Genomic DNA, 21,138 nt, shown 5'->3' with positions numbered 1-21,138 from the left:
CATCGTTCATTTTGATCAATTTGCAGTTTCATCAGATGTTAGAACAGTGCAGACAATTAAGGGTCAAAGTACGCTCATTTCCTTGCCATACCGTGACCGAAATCATATTTTAATCCTTCTTTATCCAGGGCTTCACTGACAATTTATAAGAGATTACAAATAGCGTTTTCCGTTCGTATCTATCCTAGTTTGTTTTGGTTAGTTTTTTTGTATTATCAAGATACGCAAAATAAAGTACTTGTGAAGTTGTTTACCAATTTGTGATAAAATTAGGTTCCCAACTTACACCCCATACCTTTACAGTCTTTACAGTCAATCGTGTGTACGAAGCAAATACGAAAATGAATAATCATTGAGGGCTTGAAAATCCTCGAGTATAGTAGGTTTGAAGCCTATTGGGTTATCATGATAACGCTATCGCATAGCTATTGACGTAAATGCATAAATAATGTACCACAGTCTTTATTTCTTCACACGGTTAAACTCACATATCCTAAGTTACATATTTTGTTATAATCTTACATCGCTTGATTGATAGCTCTAAGATAGTGAAGCTTAAAAAATCATTAGTAAACGTAAACTCTATAGAAATAAGTAAAAACATTTAGGAACTCTAGCTAATAGCTTAGAACGTTCCATAAATATAAATCCTTCTGAATTAATCTTGATGTGATGAAAAGATTCTTTTCTGAAATCGCATTTGATCAACTATATATGGTTGTGTATAATTTGGTCATATCTTCTAATCTGCGTATTCTAAGCATTTTAAAATCTGGAATTAAAAGGCGTTGAAAAAAATACACGTTTTATTTCTTGTGGTGCAAATTACCTCTTAAAGTTTAAAAACAGCATCGATTGGTCCGGATTTATTTCTTTGTCGGATATTCAAAAACTAATCACAGATATTTTGGTTTAATTTCGACAGCAAGCGAACTAATTTTTAATTGCAGCGTTTTCAAATCAACAATGAATAGTTCGTAAAAAAGAATCAAAATCACCATGCATGCAAATAAATGCACTTGATGCCTGATCGCGAGGGAAACAGCTAACGATGGTGTTCCCTTGGCGGAATTCATTCAAATTCAAGGACGGCCACTCGATCACTAATCTGCCAATCGCAATTGTAATAAAAGCGAAGTCGACCGATCAGAGGACGCAGAAATCACTATATACATGAATACTTTACCGTCAGAAAATGTTAAAAAAGATCCACTGGTCTAATTTTCATTTCAGTTGATGTGGGGGCGCTACCTGCGGGACTGTTTGGATCTAATTTTCCCCAATGGATATCGGCCCAGGTTTCCTTTCGACAATGCGGATAAATTCCGTTGAGATTCGACCAAACAGCACAAGCACTACTGTTGCCATACCACCAGCCTCCGCCTCTTTTTTGAGCACAATGGGCAGGATCTCTATCCCAGGTACCAAAAATGAGATCTTTGTGAGGATTGAGGGAGTCATAGGAAACAGTTGAATCTGCTTAAAAATCATAATAATAATAATAAATACCAAAATTCCATAATATTAGGATCAAGATAACACATCAAACTCGATAGCTACGAATCGACGAAGTAGGGCAGATATCCAAATACAAAAACACCTTGCAAAATAAGAAAATACTCAAATTTTATGATTTTGCTAAAGCTGAGGTCAATGAATTTTCTATCTCAAGCAGCTTAAGAAAACTATCCAAGGAGGAGCGCGAACTCAACTTGGTATGGGCAGAATTAACAGCAAAACACGGTCAAACGGGTATACACTAGAACGAACCATTCTTTGTAGGTTGCGTGGAGTTGGGAGAAGGGATTGAATTAAAAACCAGTTTTTCATAGGATTCAAGTTGTCCCTAACTTGTTAATTTGCTAAATTTGCTAAGTTTGAAATGGACATATATCAGTTTAAGCAGCCTCTCTGAAGAAACACATTTTAAATGGTTTTAGCAAAACAGCACTTAAGCTTTGGTGTGAATGGGGCAGTAGACGTCGATAGGGAAGTAACACATAAAAATCGAACGATGAATGTTTAAAAAGACGGCTTACTTACTCGTCATATTGCCAATGTACAGGCGGTAGTCAGCCGTAGCATTCCCAATCCCAAACCATTCATACTCAGCGTGAACAGTTTGGCGCGTAGTTACCCCCAGATCTATTCGAAGCATGTTCTTTGTTTTGTTTTGTGTCAGACGGTTTATCTTGTCCAGTCCGAGCCAAAATTCACCGAGCAAGTTACCGAAGCCATATTTGTAGTTATTCCAGGTGCGGTTAAAATCAACGGAGCCATCCATTCTCTTCTGAAAGACTGTCCATCCCCCACCGGAAGTAGTTTGGTCACAATACACATTAAAGGCACCTGAGCCATCTGGGTCGATTGTGTAAACACCGCTGATCCTTTGACCTGAATAGTAGAGCTCAACACAGTTCTTAGCTGTTGATAAAATACAAGGGAATAACAGTTTGTGTTCTCTTGAAAAATAATAATAAAAATATAAATTAATAGATTTTAATAAAGGTAGTAACACACATGAACGAAGAGGAATCGTGCTTACATTTCGCCAATGTTTTGTTGTCCTGAACTTGAGTGACGTCCTTCGTTATTTTTTCTAAACAGAATGCAGTGTTCTTTTGGCAATCTATTGGGAATGCCCGCGTTGATGGTAGAATTTGATAAGTCACAGAGAGTGCCAGAAAAAGTAGAGCAGAACCTGAAGGATAGAAATCTTATTATATGATGTGAGTTCACTGCTTAGCGCTGATCGAGGATTAGTAAGGGGGGTCGGATTAATATTCGCTGAATAAATAAAGGGGTAAATAGATAGCATGCTCCTCAGAAATTGTTGAAATTTAGATGGTCAGAAAGGTGATTTTTGGCGTTTTAAAGGATAACTGTCAAAAACTGCACTTTCTTGAAAAGTTTTTCATGCATGATAGAAGATGAAGGTAAAAGATGATAGAAAAAGGTAGATGAAGATGGTTGAAGTTGAATGACGGTAGATGAGGGGAGAATAAGGTAAGTGCACGGAAATTAGGGTAGATAAGGGTAGATGATGGTAGATAAAGTTAAATAAATGCAAAGTCTTGTACATTCAGGAAAATGAAATTAGATGAAGGTGCTTGAAGGTAGAATAGGGCCAATGAAGGTAAATGATGGTATATTTAGGAGATGAAAGTAAATGAAGGAAGTTGAGGGTTAATTCATTCGAAGTTAGATAAAGTTAGAAGAAGGTAAATAAAGGTAGATGAAGATAAATGATGGCAAAAGATGCAAAATGAAAATGAAGATAAGTGAAGGTAAATAAAGGTAATAAAGGTAAATGAAGGTGAATGAAGTTATAAGATGGTAGATAAGGTAGATGAAGGTAGCTGAATGAAGATGAAGTTATCTGAAGGTGAATGATGGCAGATGAAAATGGATGTAGGTAGATGAAGATAGTGGCTGAAGGAGGATGAGGATAAATGAAAGTAGCTAAAGGACATGAAAGGAAACTAAGGGAGAAGGAAGATAGATCAGGGTATATAAAGACAGACATGCAAAGGCAAATGAAGGTCTGAAAGGAAAGAATGGCAGATGAAAATAGACCACGGTAGATGAAGGTAGATGAAAGCAGAGGAAGATAGATAAAGATCAATGATTGTAATTTTAGGTTGATGAAGGTAGATGAGGCCAAAAGAAGATAGAGGAAGGACAAGGAAGAACAACGAAGGATATAAAGGTAAATGAGATAATAACATGGTAGATGAAGTGAGATGAAGACAATTAAGGTTGATTAGGGTAGATGAAATTAAATAAAGGCAAAGGACGTGGATAAAAGACAATTAGGCATAGTATGGTAAAATTAAATATAAATATATATAAATATTTTAAATATTCATTGCATGATACGTTAGAGGCCTAAGAGTAAACGATTTGATTTTTTCAGTTGCATGAAAAGCTATGAATATATATATATATATATATATATATATATATATATATATATATATATATATATATATATATATATGTATTCCATACCGACACCAAAAACAAAGATATTTGGCTCTGGTCCCAATGAGATCAAATCCCCTTACTAGTGGTTTCTCCTTTTGGCACATAAGATAAGTTGACGAACAGTGAATAGTTTTAGAATTAATTTTTAACCTTGCTTTGTTACATGCGAACATCTTTTGCCAGTGGCCAGCCCTAACAATAATTTTTTTTTTAATTGTGCACGTGTTTTTCTCAAATGACTAACTGATTGCGTCATCAAATCAAAGTGCTCTGTGAGCAAACTCGTGAATTGACACATGATTTTTTAGATTATGTTTAATGTTATCTGGTTTAGGGAATTTTGTGGTTGACTGTCATATCTAGAGTACGAGCAGTAGTTCAGTGTTCGCTAATGTAGCAAAGAAACAAAGTAACGTTGGGATAAGAAGGCATTACAATTGAAATGATCATGCTACTACATTTGACAAGGTGGATGATGTCATGTGTTTTAAACGTCTACCATTTTTGTTTCTGGTTCAAAAGAAAAGGTTGGAAGTAAATGTGGGTGAAAAGTGAAATTTACTGTCTTTCGTTGTAAATATTAGAAAATCAAGGCAATACTGTCTTAATGAAAACATTAACGATTCCCTCTTTATCAAATGAGACAAACGGGAACGAGTTTTAAGTGATATAACTAAGCCAAGCCTGCCACCGTCATTTTGGATCTCCGCCTGGGTAGATTTAAGTCACGTGCTAGGCAACGTATGATCAATAACAAGATAGAATTTCATTTCAGGCCTATTTATCAATTTTGTAGTGTGTAACTTTCGCATTTTAGTACGTTGTATGTATGTTGAATCTTCAAATTGTCTTGAAACTTAAAAGAAAATTGTTCTTTAAAAATTCACTGAAAATCGGTAGCTAAAATTGTTTGTTTAGGTGTTATCTGATTTTCGTGTTAACTTGTTATTTCGTCAGTCGCCGGCATCTTTTGTTGCTTCACACAGGAAAAACACACGCGACGAAACGTAATGATCAATTTTGTCCTCAATCTCACGCTATAACAGAAAAAGCTTTTGAACATCTGTAAACTCCGAGCGCTTCGCAGTAAGTGATATTTTCAAGGAATCTTCGGATTGTTTTCAAGTTCAAGGATTGTAAATTACAATTTTATGAAAAACGAAGGTTGTTCTGTTATTTCAGTGTGAATCCTTGCATGCCTGCCAGTCGCTGGCGCCGCTTGTTGAAACTAAAACGAAAAAAAAAACTCTTTTAAGAATATCATTGGCTTCTTTTTCATCCCACCACTATTCTTAGCAACAAAGGTCGCCATTTGTCTGTTTATTGCTCGCCAAAAACTATAAAATGCACTCAAAAGCCTAAAATCTAAAAAAAGTTTACAGGAATCGACCAATCGAGCGAGCGAGCGAGCGAGCGAGCGAGCGAGCAAATCCATTCCCCACATCGTATCTATAACTCGCTCTTGCGCATGCGCGCAATTCACGAGTTAAAAACGACCAGAGATTCGTTTACATCATTCAATTAACTCGTACGATAGTGAGGTAAAACTGTCATTCAAACACTTGACGATCTGTAATTTACTTAAACAGCGTGTCTTCACGTATACGCCATTAAGCAAATGCCGTAAGCCCTTTAGTGATCTCTTTTATGGGCGGCCGTCACCACCAAAAATACAAGGATGTCAAATAGATCAGCAAATACAAAGATGGTGTAAGGATCAGCTGCAGGATAGCATAGCTAATAAAGGAATGGCATGGCCAAATTATAGACAGTCTAGTTTTCCTTCGTGAAACAGAACACCCTAAACATGAATAGTTTAGCCAAATGAGAAACAATCTAGTAGCCCATGTTGAGTTGGAACATGAGATTGTGAAATGGACTAGCTCAATTACGAATAGCTTAGCACTCATTTGCAATACAGTACTCAAAGGGTGTAGCGTTGAGTTAAACGGCTCAGGGTAACGTCGAGTAGCACAGCGTACGCACAAACGGTGTAGCGTTGCGTCAAATGGCTCAGCTTAATGTAGAATGGTACAGCGTACACACATATGGTGTAGCGCTGCGGGAAATGGCTCAGCGTAATGTCGAATGGTACAGCGTACATAAAAACAGTGTAGCGCTGCGTGAAATGGCTTAGCGTAATGTCGAATGGTACAGCGTACATACAAACAGAGTAGCGTTGCGTGAAGTGGCTTAGCATAATGTCGAATGGTAAAGCGTACACACAAATGGTGTAGCGTTGCGTGAAATGGCTCAGCGTAATGTAGAATGGTACAGCGTAGACACAAATAGTGTAGCGTTAGGTCTTTTCTTTCTCCGACTCACGCTTACTTTTCATTTATATTTTTATTTATTTTTACATTTCTGTACCTCAACTATTAATTTAACTATTAAACTCAACTATTATTAAAATGTGCATTAAATGTCTATTGCCGAGCTCTCATTTCTTTTCTTTTCTGACTTGCGCTTACTTTTCAAAGGGAGTTTAACTTCAACGGTTCTTTGAACATTGCAGGAGTACGTGAGTCAATATAACTAGTATGTACTGAACTCAGTCTGTAGCAATAATAATAATAATAAAAATAATAATAATAATAATCACAAAAACTAATAGTTGAGGTACAGAAATGTAAAAATAAATAAAAATGTAATTAAATACGTCTACCGAAACAAACGACGAAACAGCAAGATGTCCTGTCAATTGTCTGAATTACGCAATAGTTTTTATTCAGCAAGTTGCGACGGTAACAGATCGAACGGTAAAACTCGACCTAGAGTTGGACAATTACGTACAACTACGTGCATTACGGTGTCGGCACTAGCCTTCCTTAATACGTGATGACTACGGAATGGGAAAGAGCACAGAGAAGATAAGTATGTATGCGCGCAAAACCAACTCAGAAAAAATATTACTCTGGCAAAAACTATTTTGGAACGCGAAAAAAACCCTTTAACTGTTTCCAGTCCAGACATGTAATCTACGTTTGATCGACAAAATAAAAATGGAACTTACTTTTACTATCACTGCACCCAGGAAAAAATTAATAAACAAAGCAATATAATGTACACCTCTTTAAAATAATAAATATTATGACTTCTCTTAGCTCACTCTTATCGTCCAGCACACCAATTAAAGCATTCCGATATCACTTTGATCGAAAAATGTCAAAACAGATCAAGGATAGCAGTTTTCTTACCATGGCGTCCAGGGCACACACAATATTCAACTTCTCACGTACTCCTCCAATGTTCAAAGAGCCGTTGAAGTTGGACTCTCATTGAAAAGTAAGCGTGAGTCGGAGAAAGAAAAGGGAGCTCGACAATTGACATTTGATGCACGTCATAACACTACTTAATACTATAAACATGTTCAGGCCCACCAACGCGTGCAAACTGTGGTAAACCGGGAGGCCGGCAAACCGTGGTAGAATTCAGTCTCGTTGCTATTTTAATTGACGCTTTCATGAACGACAACGAATAAGTGCAATATCAGCAGTGAAAAAAGAGGAGAAACTTACCAAATTGGCTCTGCTTTACGGCAAAGCGAAGTGAAGACTATACTACGCCATGTAATGGTTTCGTGTCAGTCTTCACATTTGATGACGTCATACCCCCAGCAGATCGCTGTTCCATTTGCGGTTTGTATTTTTGGTGGTTTCGGCGAGATGCCTTGGCGGCCGTCACCACCAAAAATACAAGGATGTCGTATAGATCAGCAAATACAAAGATGGCTCAAGGATCAGCTGCAGGATAGCATAGCTAATAAAGGAATGTCATAGCCTTGACGTCACGCCACGACGATTCGCCACAACATCGAAATATTTCAAGTAATACTAAGTAATTTAATGTTCAGATAGAGCGTCTGATGTTTTGCAAAGCTATTAACCCTAACGCTACACTATTTGTGTCTACGCTGTACCATTCTACATTACGCTGAGCTATTTCACGCAACTCTACACCATTTGTGTGTTCGCTGTGCCATTCGACATTATGCTAAGCCACTTCACGCAACGCTACTCTGTTTGTATGTACGCTGTACCATTCGACATTACGCTAAGCCATTTCACGCAACGCTACACTGTTTGTATGTACGCTGTACCATTCGACATTACGCTGAGCCATTTCACACAACGCTACACTGTTTTTATGTACGCTGCACCATTCGACATTACGCAGAGCTATTTCCCGCAGCGCCACACCATATGTGTGTGCACTGTACCATTCTAAATTACGCTGAGCCATTTGACGCAACGCTACACCATTTGTGCGTACGCTGTGCTACTCGACGTTACCCTGAGCCGTTTAACTCAACGCTACACCCTTTGAGTACTGTATTGCAAATGAGCGCTAAGCTATTCGTAATTAAGCTAGTCCATTTCACAATCTCATGTTCCAACTCAACATGGGCTACTAGACCGTTTCTCATTTGGCTAAACTATTCATGTTTAGGGTGTTCTTTTTCACGAAGGAAAACTAGACTGTCTATAATTTGGCCATGCCATTCCTTTATTAGCTATGCTATCCTGCAGCTGATCCTTACACCATCTTTGTATTTGCTGATCTATTTGACATCCTTGTATTTTTGGTGACGGCCGCCCATACTCTTTGGCTTTAAAGAGATGTACTCCGTTGATTTTTTTTAAGGAAACCTTATGCCTTTTTTACTCGATTATAAATCAGCTTTGATAAAGTGAGAGCGAATATCTTTTCGATATCAATAGACTGAAAAACTTAAACTACGAGGAAAACAAGATAAAAATACAATAATTTTGTAGATCCCCTTTTGAGCAGGTACTTTGGCTAGGGGGTAGTTCATCCGTGGAGTCAGTCCGAGGGAATCGAATTATGTTGATTGTCGACCATTTAATATAGTATATCCCCTACTCATAAAAATGCCATTTTGTGCTAAAAGCCCTGTTTGTGCTTATTTTCAGTTGCACTAAAAGTAAAAGATCCCATGAAAGCTGTTCAAACTGCCCAAGACACTTCGTTCTTCTTGTTTATAACGATTCTTTAGGTTTTATACTTAATGGCCAAGGATGTTTCTGTTTGTTGTGCAAAGCTACAAAAGTTGCTCGAAACTTTGCTCCCATATTCCTTTGATACTTATCTCCTTAAAAATGCATCGATTCTGAGGCAAACAAAGAATGCAATAGTCTATCTCACATTAGGGTCTATCTAAGAGCCGAATACGAAAAAAATAGATGTTTAAGTTGTTTCCACCGAGTGTGGACAAATTCGTTTTGAATTCTTGGAAAAGACGAATTTTGGCACGAACGACGATAAATCAGCCAAATGCTTAGGCTTAATTCTAACTTGTTAGGGAGATATTGTCAAAAACTAAACGTAGCCGTCCACCGTGCCATTGACTCGACATTGGCAAGCATTTCCAGGGCAGCCAACTTGAAACTAAACCTTTGTAAAAGGAGGTCATTCTATGTACTACGAAAATGTTTACGTTTGAAAAAGTAAGCATTAGTTCTAAGCTCCCCTTTTTACCTAAGTTTATATGCATCAGATGTTACATACCTATTCCTCGGCGATTGCCACTCATTGTAAATCCTCGAACAACTATTTGCTAATTAAGAAATGATTCTTGCACGTGGACTACGATTAGAGAACTCGACGGAATTCAAACTCGATACTAACCCGGATGTTGGGAGAGACCAGCGTTTGGCTGCATAGCAAATATGGCCCAAAAATAACAGATTTCCTTTCGTCAGTTGCACGAATAATGTACGTGCTATGACCATCCTATCCTTTTGAGTGGTCTTGCAGAGAGTTCGTGCAAACTTTCACGGAATCTGTCATGGTTAATCGCCTTACGTCAAACGTAAATACCATCCAGGGGAAGAGTTTTAAACTCTGAAAGGAAGTTTTGAGTGTAATACGCCGACAAGCTTATCGTAGACGACGGCAAAAGAAACAAACCATCGGATTGTACTGTTTTGATTCAAAGCTGGATGTTTAATTACTTTTAAACTTGGATTTTGAAAATCAAGCTATTTTGACCACTCTGGCCGTTTTTAAAAGTCTTTTATTGGCATTTATCTCGTCCGAAGAGGTTAAATTTACTTCTTGAAAGGTCTCCGTAAAAGTAGATGTAAATTTCTGCTTTAAATCATATCAAGCGAGACTTTTGACGCCGGTTCTATTATCATTGTTGCAAATCTATCAAAACAGGTTATATTTCAATTTGTCAAAACGAGAAAGCGCCTTCACAGTTGGCTTTCTCTCCTAGGCTTTCTCTCGTGGCCACCAAATCCTTGCCTGAGGCAGTTACGCACCAAACATACAGAGAATTCCTTGAAAATCTAAGAAAAATTTATGAAAAAGTCCCAGTTAAGTCTTTTGCTCTCGAGAGGCTGTGAGAATCACGGTCAAGCAATAATTGGAAAATGCTAAAGAGATCATTTGCTAATATTGCTTAGTTCGTGGTCTACCGTTCACTGTATCTTACTTGAATTACCCTGACTTCTGAAGAAAAGATATACTTGTAAAAACTCATCTTTAAATTCAGTTTTTCTCAAAAAAAGAAATCATCAAAATGATAGATATACTTATACTGTTGGTTTTGTAATGTGATATTAACTCAGTTCTTGTCGCAGGAACTTACTATACCGTAGATGTTATCAAGTAATTGTCACTTTCGTGCACGGTCCTACTTACTTATTCAATCTGCCGTGGTTGACCAACCCTCTGCTGCTATTTTGGTTATAGGAAATTGTTATTGTCGCCAGGTTTGGCTTGCGTGTTCTTTGATTAGATATTTTCACGAGAACAGGCTTGGCGAGTGTGTTCTTTAATTAGACACATTGACGAGGTTTTACCCGGTTAGTTCAGTTCAAGTGTAGATTTTACTTCGCCAACTTCTACTCGACATTGGGCCATAGTTCCTCCCTACACTGTTACTCATCTATTATATCAAGTCAAATTCAGTGCGTGTGCAAACCAAGTAAGTAATCGATTCCTTGTTTTCGGGCTTAATTCCTGGGCTTTTTCTATTGTTATTCGTTTCAGTTAAGTCTCACTTTATCGCCTATCAAATGGCCTATATCGTTACTAGATAGCTTAGTTATTTTTTTCTTTGTACGCTCGGAATCGTGCATGATTAGGTCCATATCTCCAATATAATATAAGGTTATTAAACATAAGGGTATCGTCCGAGTTAAACAACGTGTAGCTTATTAACCGTTTTCTTGCCTTCCTTACGTTCAATAAAGGTGCCGATTATATTTGACACTTCCATGTTACGGTCGTTATTGCAATGTTAGCGATGACAGTTCCTTCATTTGCATTATGTTAACTTCGATATGTTATTTACCTTAGCTTCTATTTTGGTTTTTGTATTTCAGTTCGAACTGGCATACGGTTGACATGATACGATTTACTACTACGCTTATAGCACGCGGTCATTTTAACTGATTTTGTATCTGTCAGCATCGTAGTCAGAAATTCTTGTCGAGTTCGTTTAACACTATGCACTATTCAACGCATGTGATTACTTGGATTTTGTCTGCCACATTCTATCCTTGTAATATTCAATACGGACCGGACAGATATTTAGCACAGCAGACTTAAACTTTTTTTTTCTTTTCAATTTGTAAGAGAGTATAAATAGCGTTTTCTGTTCGTATCTATGATATCCTAGTTTGGGGCACATATGCTTTTTCTTTTGTTATGTTTTGATTTGGTTAGTTTTTTTGTATCATCAAGAAATGCAAAATAAAGTACTTGCGAAGTTCTTTCCCAATTCGTGATAAAATTAGGTTCCCAACTTACACCTCTATACCTTTACAGTCTCAAATGCTTGTTTATCGTGCGTAAGAAGCTTCACTAGCAAACATGAAAATGAATAATCATTGTAGGCTTGAAAACCCTCGAGCATGATAGGTTTTCGAATGACAACGCTATCGCATAGCTATTGACGTAAGTGCATAAATGATGTACCACAGTCTTTATTTCTTCACACGGTAAAACTTGCATATCCTAAGTTACATATTTTGAGATAATCTTAAATCGCTTGATTGATAGCCCTAAGATAGTGAAGCTTTATAAAATATCAGAAAGCGTAAAAACTGTAGAAATAAGTGAAAACATTTAGGAACTGCAGCTAGTAGCTTAGAACGTTCCATAGATATAAATTCTTCTGAATTAATTTCGATGTGATGAAAAGATTATTTTCTAAAATCGCATTTGATCAGCTATATATGATCGAGTGTATAATTTGATCATTTCTTCTAATCTGCGAATTCTTAGCATTTTAAAATCTAGAATTAAAAGGCGTTGAAAATAATACACGTTTTATTTCTTGTCGTGCAAAGTACTTCTTAACGTTTCAAAACAGCATCAATTGGTCCGGATTTATTTCTTTGTCAGATATTCAAAAACTGAATTCACAGATATTTTGGTTTAATTTCGACAGCAAGCGAAGTAATTTATTAATTTCAAATCAACAATGATAGGTACGTAAAAAAGAATCAACATCACCATGCATGTAAATAACTGCACTTGATGCCTGGTCGCGAGGGAAGCAGCTTAACGATGGTGTTTCCCCGGTGGAATTCATTCAAATTCAAGGAAGGCCACTCGATCATCAATCTGCCAATCACAATTGTAATAAAAGCGAAGTCGACTGATCAAAGGACGTAGAAATCACTATTTACAAAAACACTTTGCTGTCAGAAAGTTTTAAAAAAAATCCACTGGTCTAATTTTCATTTCAGTTGATATGGGGGCGCTGCCCGCGGGACTGTTTGAATCTAATTTTCCCCAATGGATATCGGCCCAGGTTTCCTTTCGACAATGCGGATAAATTCCGTTGAGATTCGACCAAACAGCACAAGCACTACTGTTGCCATACCACCAGCCTCCGCCTCTTTTTTGAGCACAATAAGCAGGATCTCTATCCCAAGTACCAAAAATGAGATCTTTGTGAGGATTGAGGGAATCAACGGAAACAGTTGCATCTGCTTAAAAAATGATAATAATGAATACCAAAATTCCATAATGTTAGGATTAAGATAACACCTCAAACTCGATAGCTACGCCAATCGACGAAGTAGGGCAGATATCCAAATACAAAAATATCTGGCAAAATAATAAATACTCAAATTTTATGATTTTGGTAAAGCCGAGTTCAATGAATTTTCTATCTCAAGCAGCTTAAGAAAACTATTTACGGAGGAGCGTGGACTAAACTAGGTATGGGCAGAATTAACAGCAAAACACACTCAAACGCGCATACACTAGAACGAACCATTCTTTGTAGATTACGTGGAGTTGGGAGAAGGGATTGAATTAAAAATCAGTTTTCCATAGGATTCCAGTTGTCACTAACTTGTTAATTTGCTAAGTTTGATGTGGATAAACATCAGCTTAAGCAGCTTTTCTGAAGAAACAAATTCAAAATCGTTTTTAGCAAAACAGCTCTTAAGCTTTGGTGTCAATGGGGCAGTAGACGTCGATAGGGAGGTAACACATAAAAAGCGAACGATGAATGTTTAAAAAGACGGTTTACTTACCTGTCATATTGCCAATGTACAGGCGGTAGTCAGCCGTCGCGTTCCCAATCCCAAACCATCCATACTCAGCGTGAACAGTTTGGCGCGTAGTTACCCCCAGATCTATTCGAAGCATGTTCTTTGTTTTGTTTTGTGTCAGACGGTTTATCTTGTCCAGTCCGAGCCAAAATTTACCGACCAAGTTACCGAAGCCACATTTGTAGTCATTCCAGGTGCGGTTAAAATCAATGGAGCCATCCATTTTCTTCTGAAAGACTGTCCATCCTCCACCGGAAGTAGTTTGGTCACATTAGACATTAAAGGCGCCTAAGCCATCTGGGTCGATTGTATAAACACCGCTGATCCTTTGACCGGAATAGTAGAGCTCAACGCAGTTCTTAGCTGTTAATGAAATACAAGGGAATAACAGTTTGTTTTCTCTTGAAATATAATAATAAAAAAAGAAATTAGTAAATTTTAATAAAGGTAGTAAAACACATGAACGAAGAGGAATCGTGCTTACATCTCGCCAATGTTTTGTTCTCCTTAACCGCAAATCGAACTTGGGTGACTTCCTTCATTATTTTTTCCAAACAGACTGCAGTGTTCTTTTGGCCATCTATTGGGGATGCCCGCGTTGATGGTAGAATTTGATAAGTCACAGAGAGTGCCAGAAAAAGTAGAGCAGAACCTGAAGGATAGAAATCTTATTACATGATGTGAGTTCACTGCTTAGCGCCGATCGAGGATTAGTAAGGGGGGTCGGATTAATATTCGCTGAATAAATAGAGTCCTTGGAAGAGTAAATACATAGCATGCTCCCCAGAAATTGTTGAAATTTAGATCGTCAGAAAGGTGATTAATTAGCGTTTTAAGTGACAACTGTCAAAATCTGCACTTTCTTGAAAGGTTTTTCATGGATGATAGAAGATGAAGGTAAAAGATGATAGAAAAAGAGAGATGAAGATGGTTGAAGGTGAATGACCGTAGATGAGGTTAGAATAAGGTAAGTGAACGGAAATTAGGGTAGATAAGGGTAGATGACGGTAGATAAAGTTAAATAAAGGCAAAGTCTGGTACATTCAGGAAAATAAAATGAGGTGAAGGTGCTTGAAGGTAGAATAGGGCCCATGAAGGTAAATGATGGTGTACTTAGGAGATGAAAGTAAATGAAGGAAGTTGAAGGTTAATTGATTCGAAGTTAGATAAAGTTAGAAGAAGGTAAATAAAAGTAGATGAAGATGAATGTTGGTAGAAGAAGGAAAATGAAAATGAAGATAATTGAAGGTAGATAAAAGTAAATGAAGATAGATGAAGGTGAATGAAGGTATAAGATGGTAGATAAGACAGATAAAGGTAGATGAAGGAAGATGAAGTTATCTGAAGGTTAACGATGGCGGATGAAAATGGACGTGGGTACATGAAGAAGTAGCTGAAGGAGGATGAGGATGAATGAAAGTAGCTGAAGAACAATGAAGGAGATAAAAGGAGAAGGAAGATAGATCAGGGTACATCAAGATAGACAAAGGCAAATGAAGGTCTTTGAAGGTAAAGAATGGTAGATGAAAGTAGACTACGTTAGATGAAGGTAGATGAAAGCAGCGGAAGGAAGATGAAGATAAATGATTGTAATTTTAGGTTGATGAAGGTGGATGAGGCCACAAGAAGAGAGATGAAGGACAAGGTAGAGCATTGAAGGATAAAGAGGTAAATGAGATAAGAACATGGTGAATTAAGGTAGATGAAGTTAGCTGAAGAAAATTAAGGTAGATTAGGGTAGATGACGGTAAATAAAGGCAAAGGACGTGGATAAAGGACAATGAGGCAGTGTATGGTAAAATAAATGAGACGAAGATAATTCAAGGCGCTCAACGCTTGTTTTTTCAGCAAAATGGTGGAAGATAATTCTCATATTTAACAACAACAGACCAGTCTTAAAATAAAATAAATGCTTTAGAAAGGCAGTATTCCTATAGGAAGAGATGGATTGAAAAGGACTGAAACATTCTTTTCTATTGTTAGACTGATTATATTTGTTTATCTTTTTTCTAGAAGAGCATCAAAAAAAAAATTCCGATACGTTTCAAGGCGACTTCTTTTTCATGCAACGCTATTGATAATATAAGGTATGCTCTTTGAGTCTTCTTGTTGCATTGCAAGATGAGCGTTGCATATAAACCCCATAGGCTAGTTGCTGGAAGAACTGATCCCCTCCAGGTAAAAAATGTTTCATGAGAAGTCCTACATTCGGATATGTGAGAATTGGATCTAAGCACCACAATTTTCTAGCTTGATGTCACATACCTACTCCTTGTTGAACGCCTCTCATGATAATTCTATTGGTGATGTATGCACCACGCTGCCTAAATGTAATATTTGAAGAGAAATAGAGAAACTCTACCGAAGATATGGCAGGCAAGGTTTCCTAAAGACTAACTGAGTCTCTATCTGCCCCTGAGTTTTTAATTACCTGAGTGCATGCGCACATGTTTTATGCCCAAAAATCGTGAAAGTAAAGTACTTCTGTGATCGCTTGAGACAGCTCTAATGGAATTAATTCTATCGAGAATTTTCGTCATGAACTTCAACTTAATGAAAACGCCCACTGGTTGAGGTAGCCTTTCAAAAGTCATGCAGAGCTGGGGAAACTGAGTTGGAAATGACACCGCACTTCCGCGACTTTGAAAGAAGACATGTTTTAAGGGTCAATCTTTGTATGAAGATACGCGAGTTCATAAGAATTGATGTTGAAATTGTAGTAGTTAACATTTCACATACCGTAATGCAAAAGAGTAAACCACTGATTCTTCTTGTGAGTTATTTTACATATTCATCGCATAATACGTTAGAGGCCTAAGAATAAACGATTTCATTTTTTCAGTTGCATGAAAAGCTATGAATATGGAATTAGATTCCTTTTATGACTGTTCGTGATTGAAATGGGAAGGAGTGATATTACTGTCTTATCAATTTCAGTTGACCCCAAAAAATTCTATGAATGGGGTAACATTCTCAAGAAACCGCGGTACTGCCTCGGTGGGGGAGAATAACAAGGTAATTTGGTATTATCAGCTACGTTGATTACCTTATATATCCTGTTTGTTATCAAACAAAACCCTTAAATACGGATGAAAAGCACCAGCCGCACTTTTAAAATTCATTGGCTATATTTAAAGCAGTTAAGCGAATGACAACCTGAAATCTTCTGAAAACAGGTACTTTCTTAAATCAGTTAAAGGTAAGTGAGTGAGAAATGCCTCTGCAGAGATATCAACCTCTTGAGATTTATAATCTCACCAGGCCCCACTTTCGAACCAGCCTGATTTGACCCACCCACGAAGGGGTTCTATAATTTCAATTGCAAAAGTACAAGTACAAGTTACTTTAAGTCACCAAAATCAGAAAGTTTAAGTGAGTTACGAAACAGTTTCCGCCAGTAGGGGAGAATTACATGACAAGGCTTTTGAATCAGGAACAGTCCGCTCGCACTTTTTTAAAAACGTTCGAAATGGTTTAACCATTAGCCGTTTAACGGAAAATGATATTGGAAAATTTCAAATCTTGTCTTGCCTTGTGGCCGATGCGGTTACGACTGTATTCCATACCGACACTAAAAACAAAGATATTTGGCTCTGGTCCCAATGAGACCAAATCCCCCTACGGGTGGTTTTTCTATTTGCACGTAGGATCAGTTGACGAACAGTGAATACTTTTAGAACTAATTTTTAACCTTGCTCTGTTATATGCGAACATCTTTTGCCAGTGGCCAGCCTTAACAACAATTTTTTTTAATTGTGCAGATGTTTTTCTCAAATGGCTAACTGACTGCGTCATCAAAAAACGACCAGAGATTCGTTTACATCATTCTATTAACTCGTACGATAGTGAGGTAAAACTGTCATTCAAAATTAAACTGCGTTACTTAAATTGCGTTTCTTCACGTATCCGCCATTAAGCAAATGCTGTAAGCTCTTTAGTGATCTCTTTGGCTTTAAAGAGATGTCCCCCGTTGATTTGTTTTCAGAGAAACCCTATGCCTTTTTTACTCGATTCTAAATCAGCTTTGATAAAGTGAGAGTGGATATCTTGTGACGATATATCATGGCTTACTCAGATTCTCATGGAGCGTATAAAATGAGTTTGACTCATTGATAGTCAGGCGGCCAAGCAGTCACATCATCAATCACTACTCACTCACCTACTCACTCGCTCACTCACTCGCTCAATTCATCAATCAATCAATGAATCAATGGATGGGTCCAGAGATACGTTACACCCATTGAATATCACATTTGTGACCGCAAGGAAATTGACCGGCGGATTTGTGTGCGTGTTATCGGAAATACAATGTTACTTATTAATATATTCCTTCTGGTTCGATACTGCTGCAAGCTACCGACATATATCTGTCTTATACGGCATTGTTGACCCAAAAAAATATCAGGTATATATATTATTCACAAAATTAGCACCCATTTCTCCTTCAGAGCTGAGATTTAATTCAAAAGCTACATTTAGTTTTGAGTGTATAATTTCGTTTCTTTTATTATTTTATCACACGCTTACATGTCGATGTCTTCCCTGTCTGGTAGTTTCGACATGTTTATTATTAGCTGATGATTAATCAAACACAGTCTTCAGACTTTGGAAAGCGAAAATAATCATATATTTACTAAGCGGTGAAGTGGCTGAATTCTACTTCCGTTATAAAAATAAAAACAAATAAACCATCGACTAAGACTATTTGAACAATTTTGTTTTGATCGAAATAGTTTCCACAGAGGTCAGGGTATTTGTTAATCCAGGTAAAAAAAGGAGGAACCGCCCGCTTTCTCGGCACGCATAAAGGTGATAAGCCACTTAAGTTCTTATTAAACAAATGTTTTTTTGAATTAGGAACATTGCAAAAGTAGGAATTGATATTTCTACTCGGTAAATAACTTAAAATTATCCTCAAATAATGCGGGCGGAGCTTTGAACGTCGCCATAAAGGACACCTACGCTCGCGCATTTGTTTCATTATCTAGAAAATCAACATAACTTTTGGGAACCCTCTAAATTACTACAGTTTATATTTGATACTCTCAGGATGCTCGAAAGAACTTATTCAAAATTTGGCCAAAAATTCTGACCGCAAAATGGACCGAGGAGGTCACCGCGGCCTATTTTGTAATGATTACTACAATTTGATTTGGATTGAGGTATTCAATATTATACTATTGTGAAGAGAAAATTGCTGACGTGTGTCTCTTTATAACTTTGGTTGCGACACACACAAAAAAAACTAGCATGTTATTCCAATTAATTTGAAGAGTTTGGCTAGATGATAATTACTTCGTCATTTAGTTAATCAGGTAATTTAGTGTTAACAACTGAGTTGAAAACGTAAATTAGCCACCGTAAAGGGTAAAAAAGCTGACGTTTCGAGCGTTAGCCCTTCGTCAATCGCTCTGACGAAGGGCTACCGCTCGAAACGTCAGCTTTTTTACCCTTTACGGTGGCTAATTTACGTTTTGAACTCAGTTGTTAACACTAAATTACCTGCTATACTCTCCCACCGACCCAGCACCACAGTTTCTTTAGAAACTGACCCCTTTATTCATTTAGCTAATCAGTTGAGTATGATTTAATCCCTTCATGTATGAATTCGAATTCCGAAGTTATTTAGGTTTAAACTGGCGGGATGAGTTTCCGACTTCTGACAGCCTCGTCTAACTTCTTTAGGTGGATGTGCTTACTTTGAGTACTGACCTTGCTTTGGACCTACACGAAAGTTCATGTTTTGGCTAACGCAATCAGAGGTTGATTCGGTTGAGCCGGCGTAAACATTGTGATTAAATACTTTGTTGTTCATTTCGAAAGTCTCGTGAAATTTTTTAGTCTAGTGTTCTAACAAAAAATGTTCAATCTCCCAGGGTCAGCTGGCATACCCGACCATATCTGTCAGTTGTGACTATTAAAGCTTGTTCTTTCTAGCTTACTTAGGAGAGTAGAGAGAAGAGAGAGGAAAGCTGACTGGAAGAATGTAGACAGTCTGCAAAATAGTAGAGTAAAACTTGCTTGGTTGAAGAAGAAGTGAGTGTCAAGATGTGAGAGCCGTAGAGATTAACAAAAGGGTCACACAGAATGAAATAAGCTTGAATGTCAGTAGAATTGTGTATTAGATCAAGAGAACTGAGTAATTAAAGTGCCTATGACACGAATTTTCAACAAACTCTATTGAGAGTTGTGATACATCGTATTCAAGTAGTAGATAAGAAATGGAAGTTGCGAGTACGAAGATTTCGACGAAAACCGACAAAGACGGTTTCTCGCCTGCAGTGTTCAGGTCAAGATTAGAACAAAAAATTCCATAGCATTTTATTCCTTCGCGCTCGGTCATTTCTCTAGAGTTTCGTTGCTGTAGGGAAATTCCTTTAATAAACCAAAAGCTAACTTTTGACGAAATAATTAGCCGTATCTCGAGGCACCCAAAGTTTTCACCGAGAAGTCATCGAGTAGTTTCACTGCTAGTCGCTTCTTTCCTCAGAGATTGCAAAGGCAGAGGCTATCCTGGCGATAATCGAGCCGGCCTAACCAAACTGAAAACAAGTGAGTTTATAGTCATCTGATTCAAGTTAATATCAAATAGGGATTGTTGAAAATCTATCAAAACATGTTTTATTTCAATCTGTCAAACGAGGAAGCGCCTTCACAGTTGGCTTTCTCTCCCAGCGGAGATAAAACCAGTTACTCTCGATTAATATTAAAGCCAACGATTTACACTAGGTAACAAAACTTAATTCTTGTTACCAAGCTTGTTCGGTCAAGATGGCAAGATATTAGCTTGGTTTTGTTGTTGTTGTTGTTGTTTTTACGTTTTTATGGACCATCATAAACATGTTTGCGTTTTTATGGACCATCGTGACTGTGGCAACCAATTAAGCGACCAATGCATCCCACATGAATGCCTTTGTAGGCCTTTTTACAAGGCACGAGTCGTTAATAAAGAGATCCCAGTATTTTAGAAAGGATTTTTGGGATCGCCACTGGGTAAACATTGTGAGTTACGACAATTAAGGAAATACACGGGGAGAGGATGTTTCAACGTCCAGAGAGATAATATATGTTTTACCCACCCGCTTTTTCCAAAATGGATTAAGACAATATCTATACGAGAGTATAGTGTGACCCCGAAAAATTCAAAGTGAGAAATGATTTTACCGACTCCTGTAAAACACAATTTTTTATGAGTGCGTTCTCGTTGGCCGATAGGTGAGTTTTAATTGAGAAGTCATGCCTTCTTCACTTGTCGTATCATATTTGAATCGTGAAAGAAAAGACAGAAAACTCTCAACGACCAAGTGCTTGAGGCACTCGCGGAGAAAGATAAAAACGTCTGCATACCCGCCTTAATGACTCATAGTAAAAAAATATAACAAATCACTAGGATTAAAATTGAACGTCTTCATTTACATCATTATTGTGCAATAGCATCCCATTTCGACATCCCTATCCTAGCAGTACTCGGAGTTCTTTTTCCATTAATGCCTATGTAAATCACTGAAGAAAATCATCTTGAAAAAAAAGAAAAAAAAAAAAAAAACAGCAGATAACCTTTTCGGGCATCTATGAGTCGAGTCTTATAACTAACGCATGTGCATTTTAC

General features: G+C 37.4%; 1 protein-coding gene across 6 annotated transcripts; it reads right to left on the bottom strand.

Annotated features, from left to right (window-relative positions):
- Window positions 1–446: 446 nt before the first annotated feature.
- LOC149037344 (angiopoietin-related protein 7-like) lies at window positions 447–14,289 on the bottom strand. 6 transcript variants are annotated; one of them, XM_089188016.1, is made up of 5 exons: window positions 14,014–14,289; window positions 13,512–13,892; window positions 2,546–2,701; window positions 2,044–2,424; window positions 447–1,479 (listed from the first exon to the last, which is right to left on the bottom strand). In XM_089188016.1, exons 2-5 carry the CDS (start codon window positions 13,750–13,752, stop codon window positions 1,199–1,201), a joined length of 1,059 nt encoding a protein of 352 aa, XP_089044142.1. In that variant the 5' UTR covers window positions 13,753–13,892; window positions 14,014–14,289; the 3' UTR covers window positions 447–1,198. The 6 variants fall into 6 exon arrangements, with proteins under 6 accessions (XP_089044142.1, XP_089044143.1, XP_089044147.1 ...); XM_089188017.1 differs by having other exon boundaries at window positions 447–1,476; window positions 14,014–14,288; XM_089188021.1 differs by lacking the exons at window positions 13,512–13,892; window positions 14,014–14,289 and adding an exon at window positions 9,517–9,771 and having other exon boundaries at window positions 447–1,476.
- Window positions 14,290–21,138: the final 6,849 nt, after the last annotated feature.

Source organism: Pocillopora damicornis, chromosome 11, assembly GCF_964200805.1.
Source record: "Pocillopora damicornis chromosome 11, jaPocDami1.2, whole genome shotgun sequence".
NCBI lineage: Eukaryota > Metazoa > Cnidaria > Anthozoa > Scleractinia > Pocilloporidae > Pocillopora > Pocillopora damicornis.
This window is presented reverse-complemented; position numbering and strand designations above follow the sequence as displayed.

Bases quoted from the DNA above. Each gene is read 5' to 3' on its own strand.
- LOC149037344 (XM_089188016.1), bottom strand. From the start codon at position 13,752: ATGGATGGCTCCATTGATTTTAACCGCACCTGGAATGACTACAAATGT. The intron at 2,702-13,511 runs GTAAGTAAACCG...TCTATCCTTCAG, and splicing joins GTACATTGGCAATATGACAG to GTTCTGCTCTACTTTTTCTG. The intron at 1,480-2,043 runs GTAAGTAAGCCG...ATGATTTTTAAG, and splicing joins GTACATTGGCAATATGACGA to CAGATTCAACTGTTTCCTAT.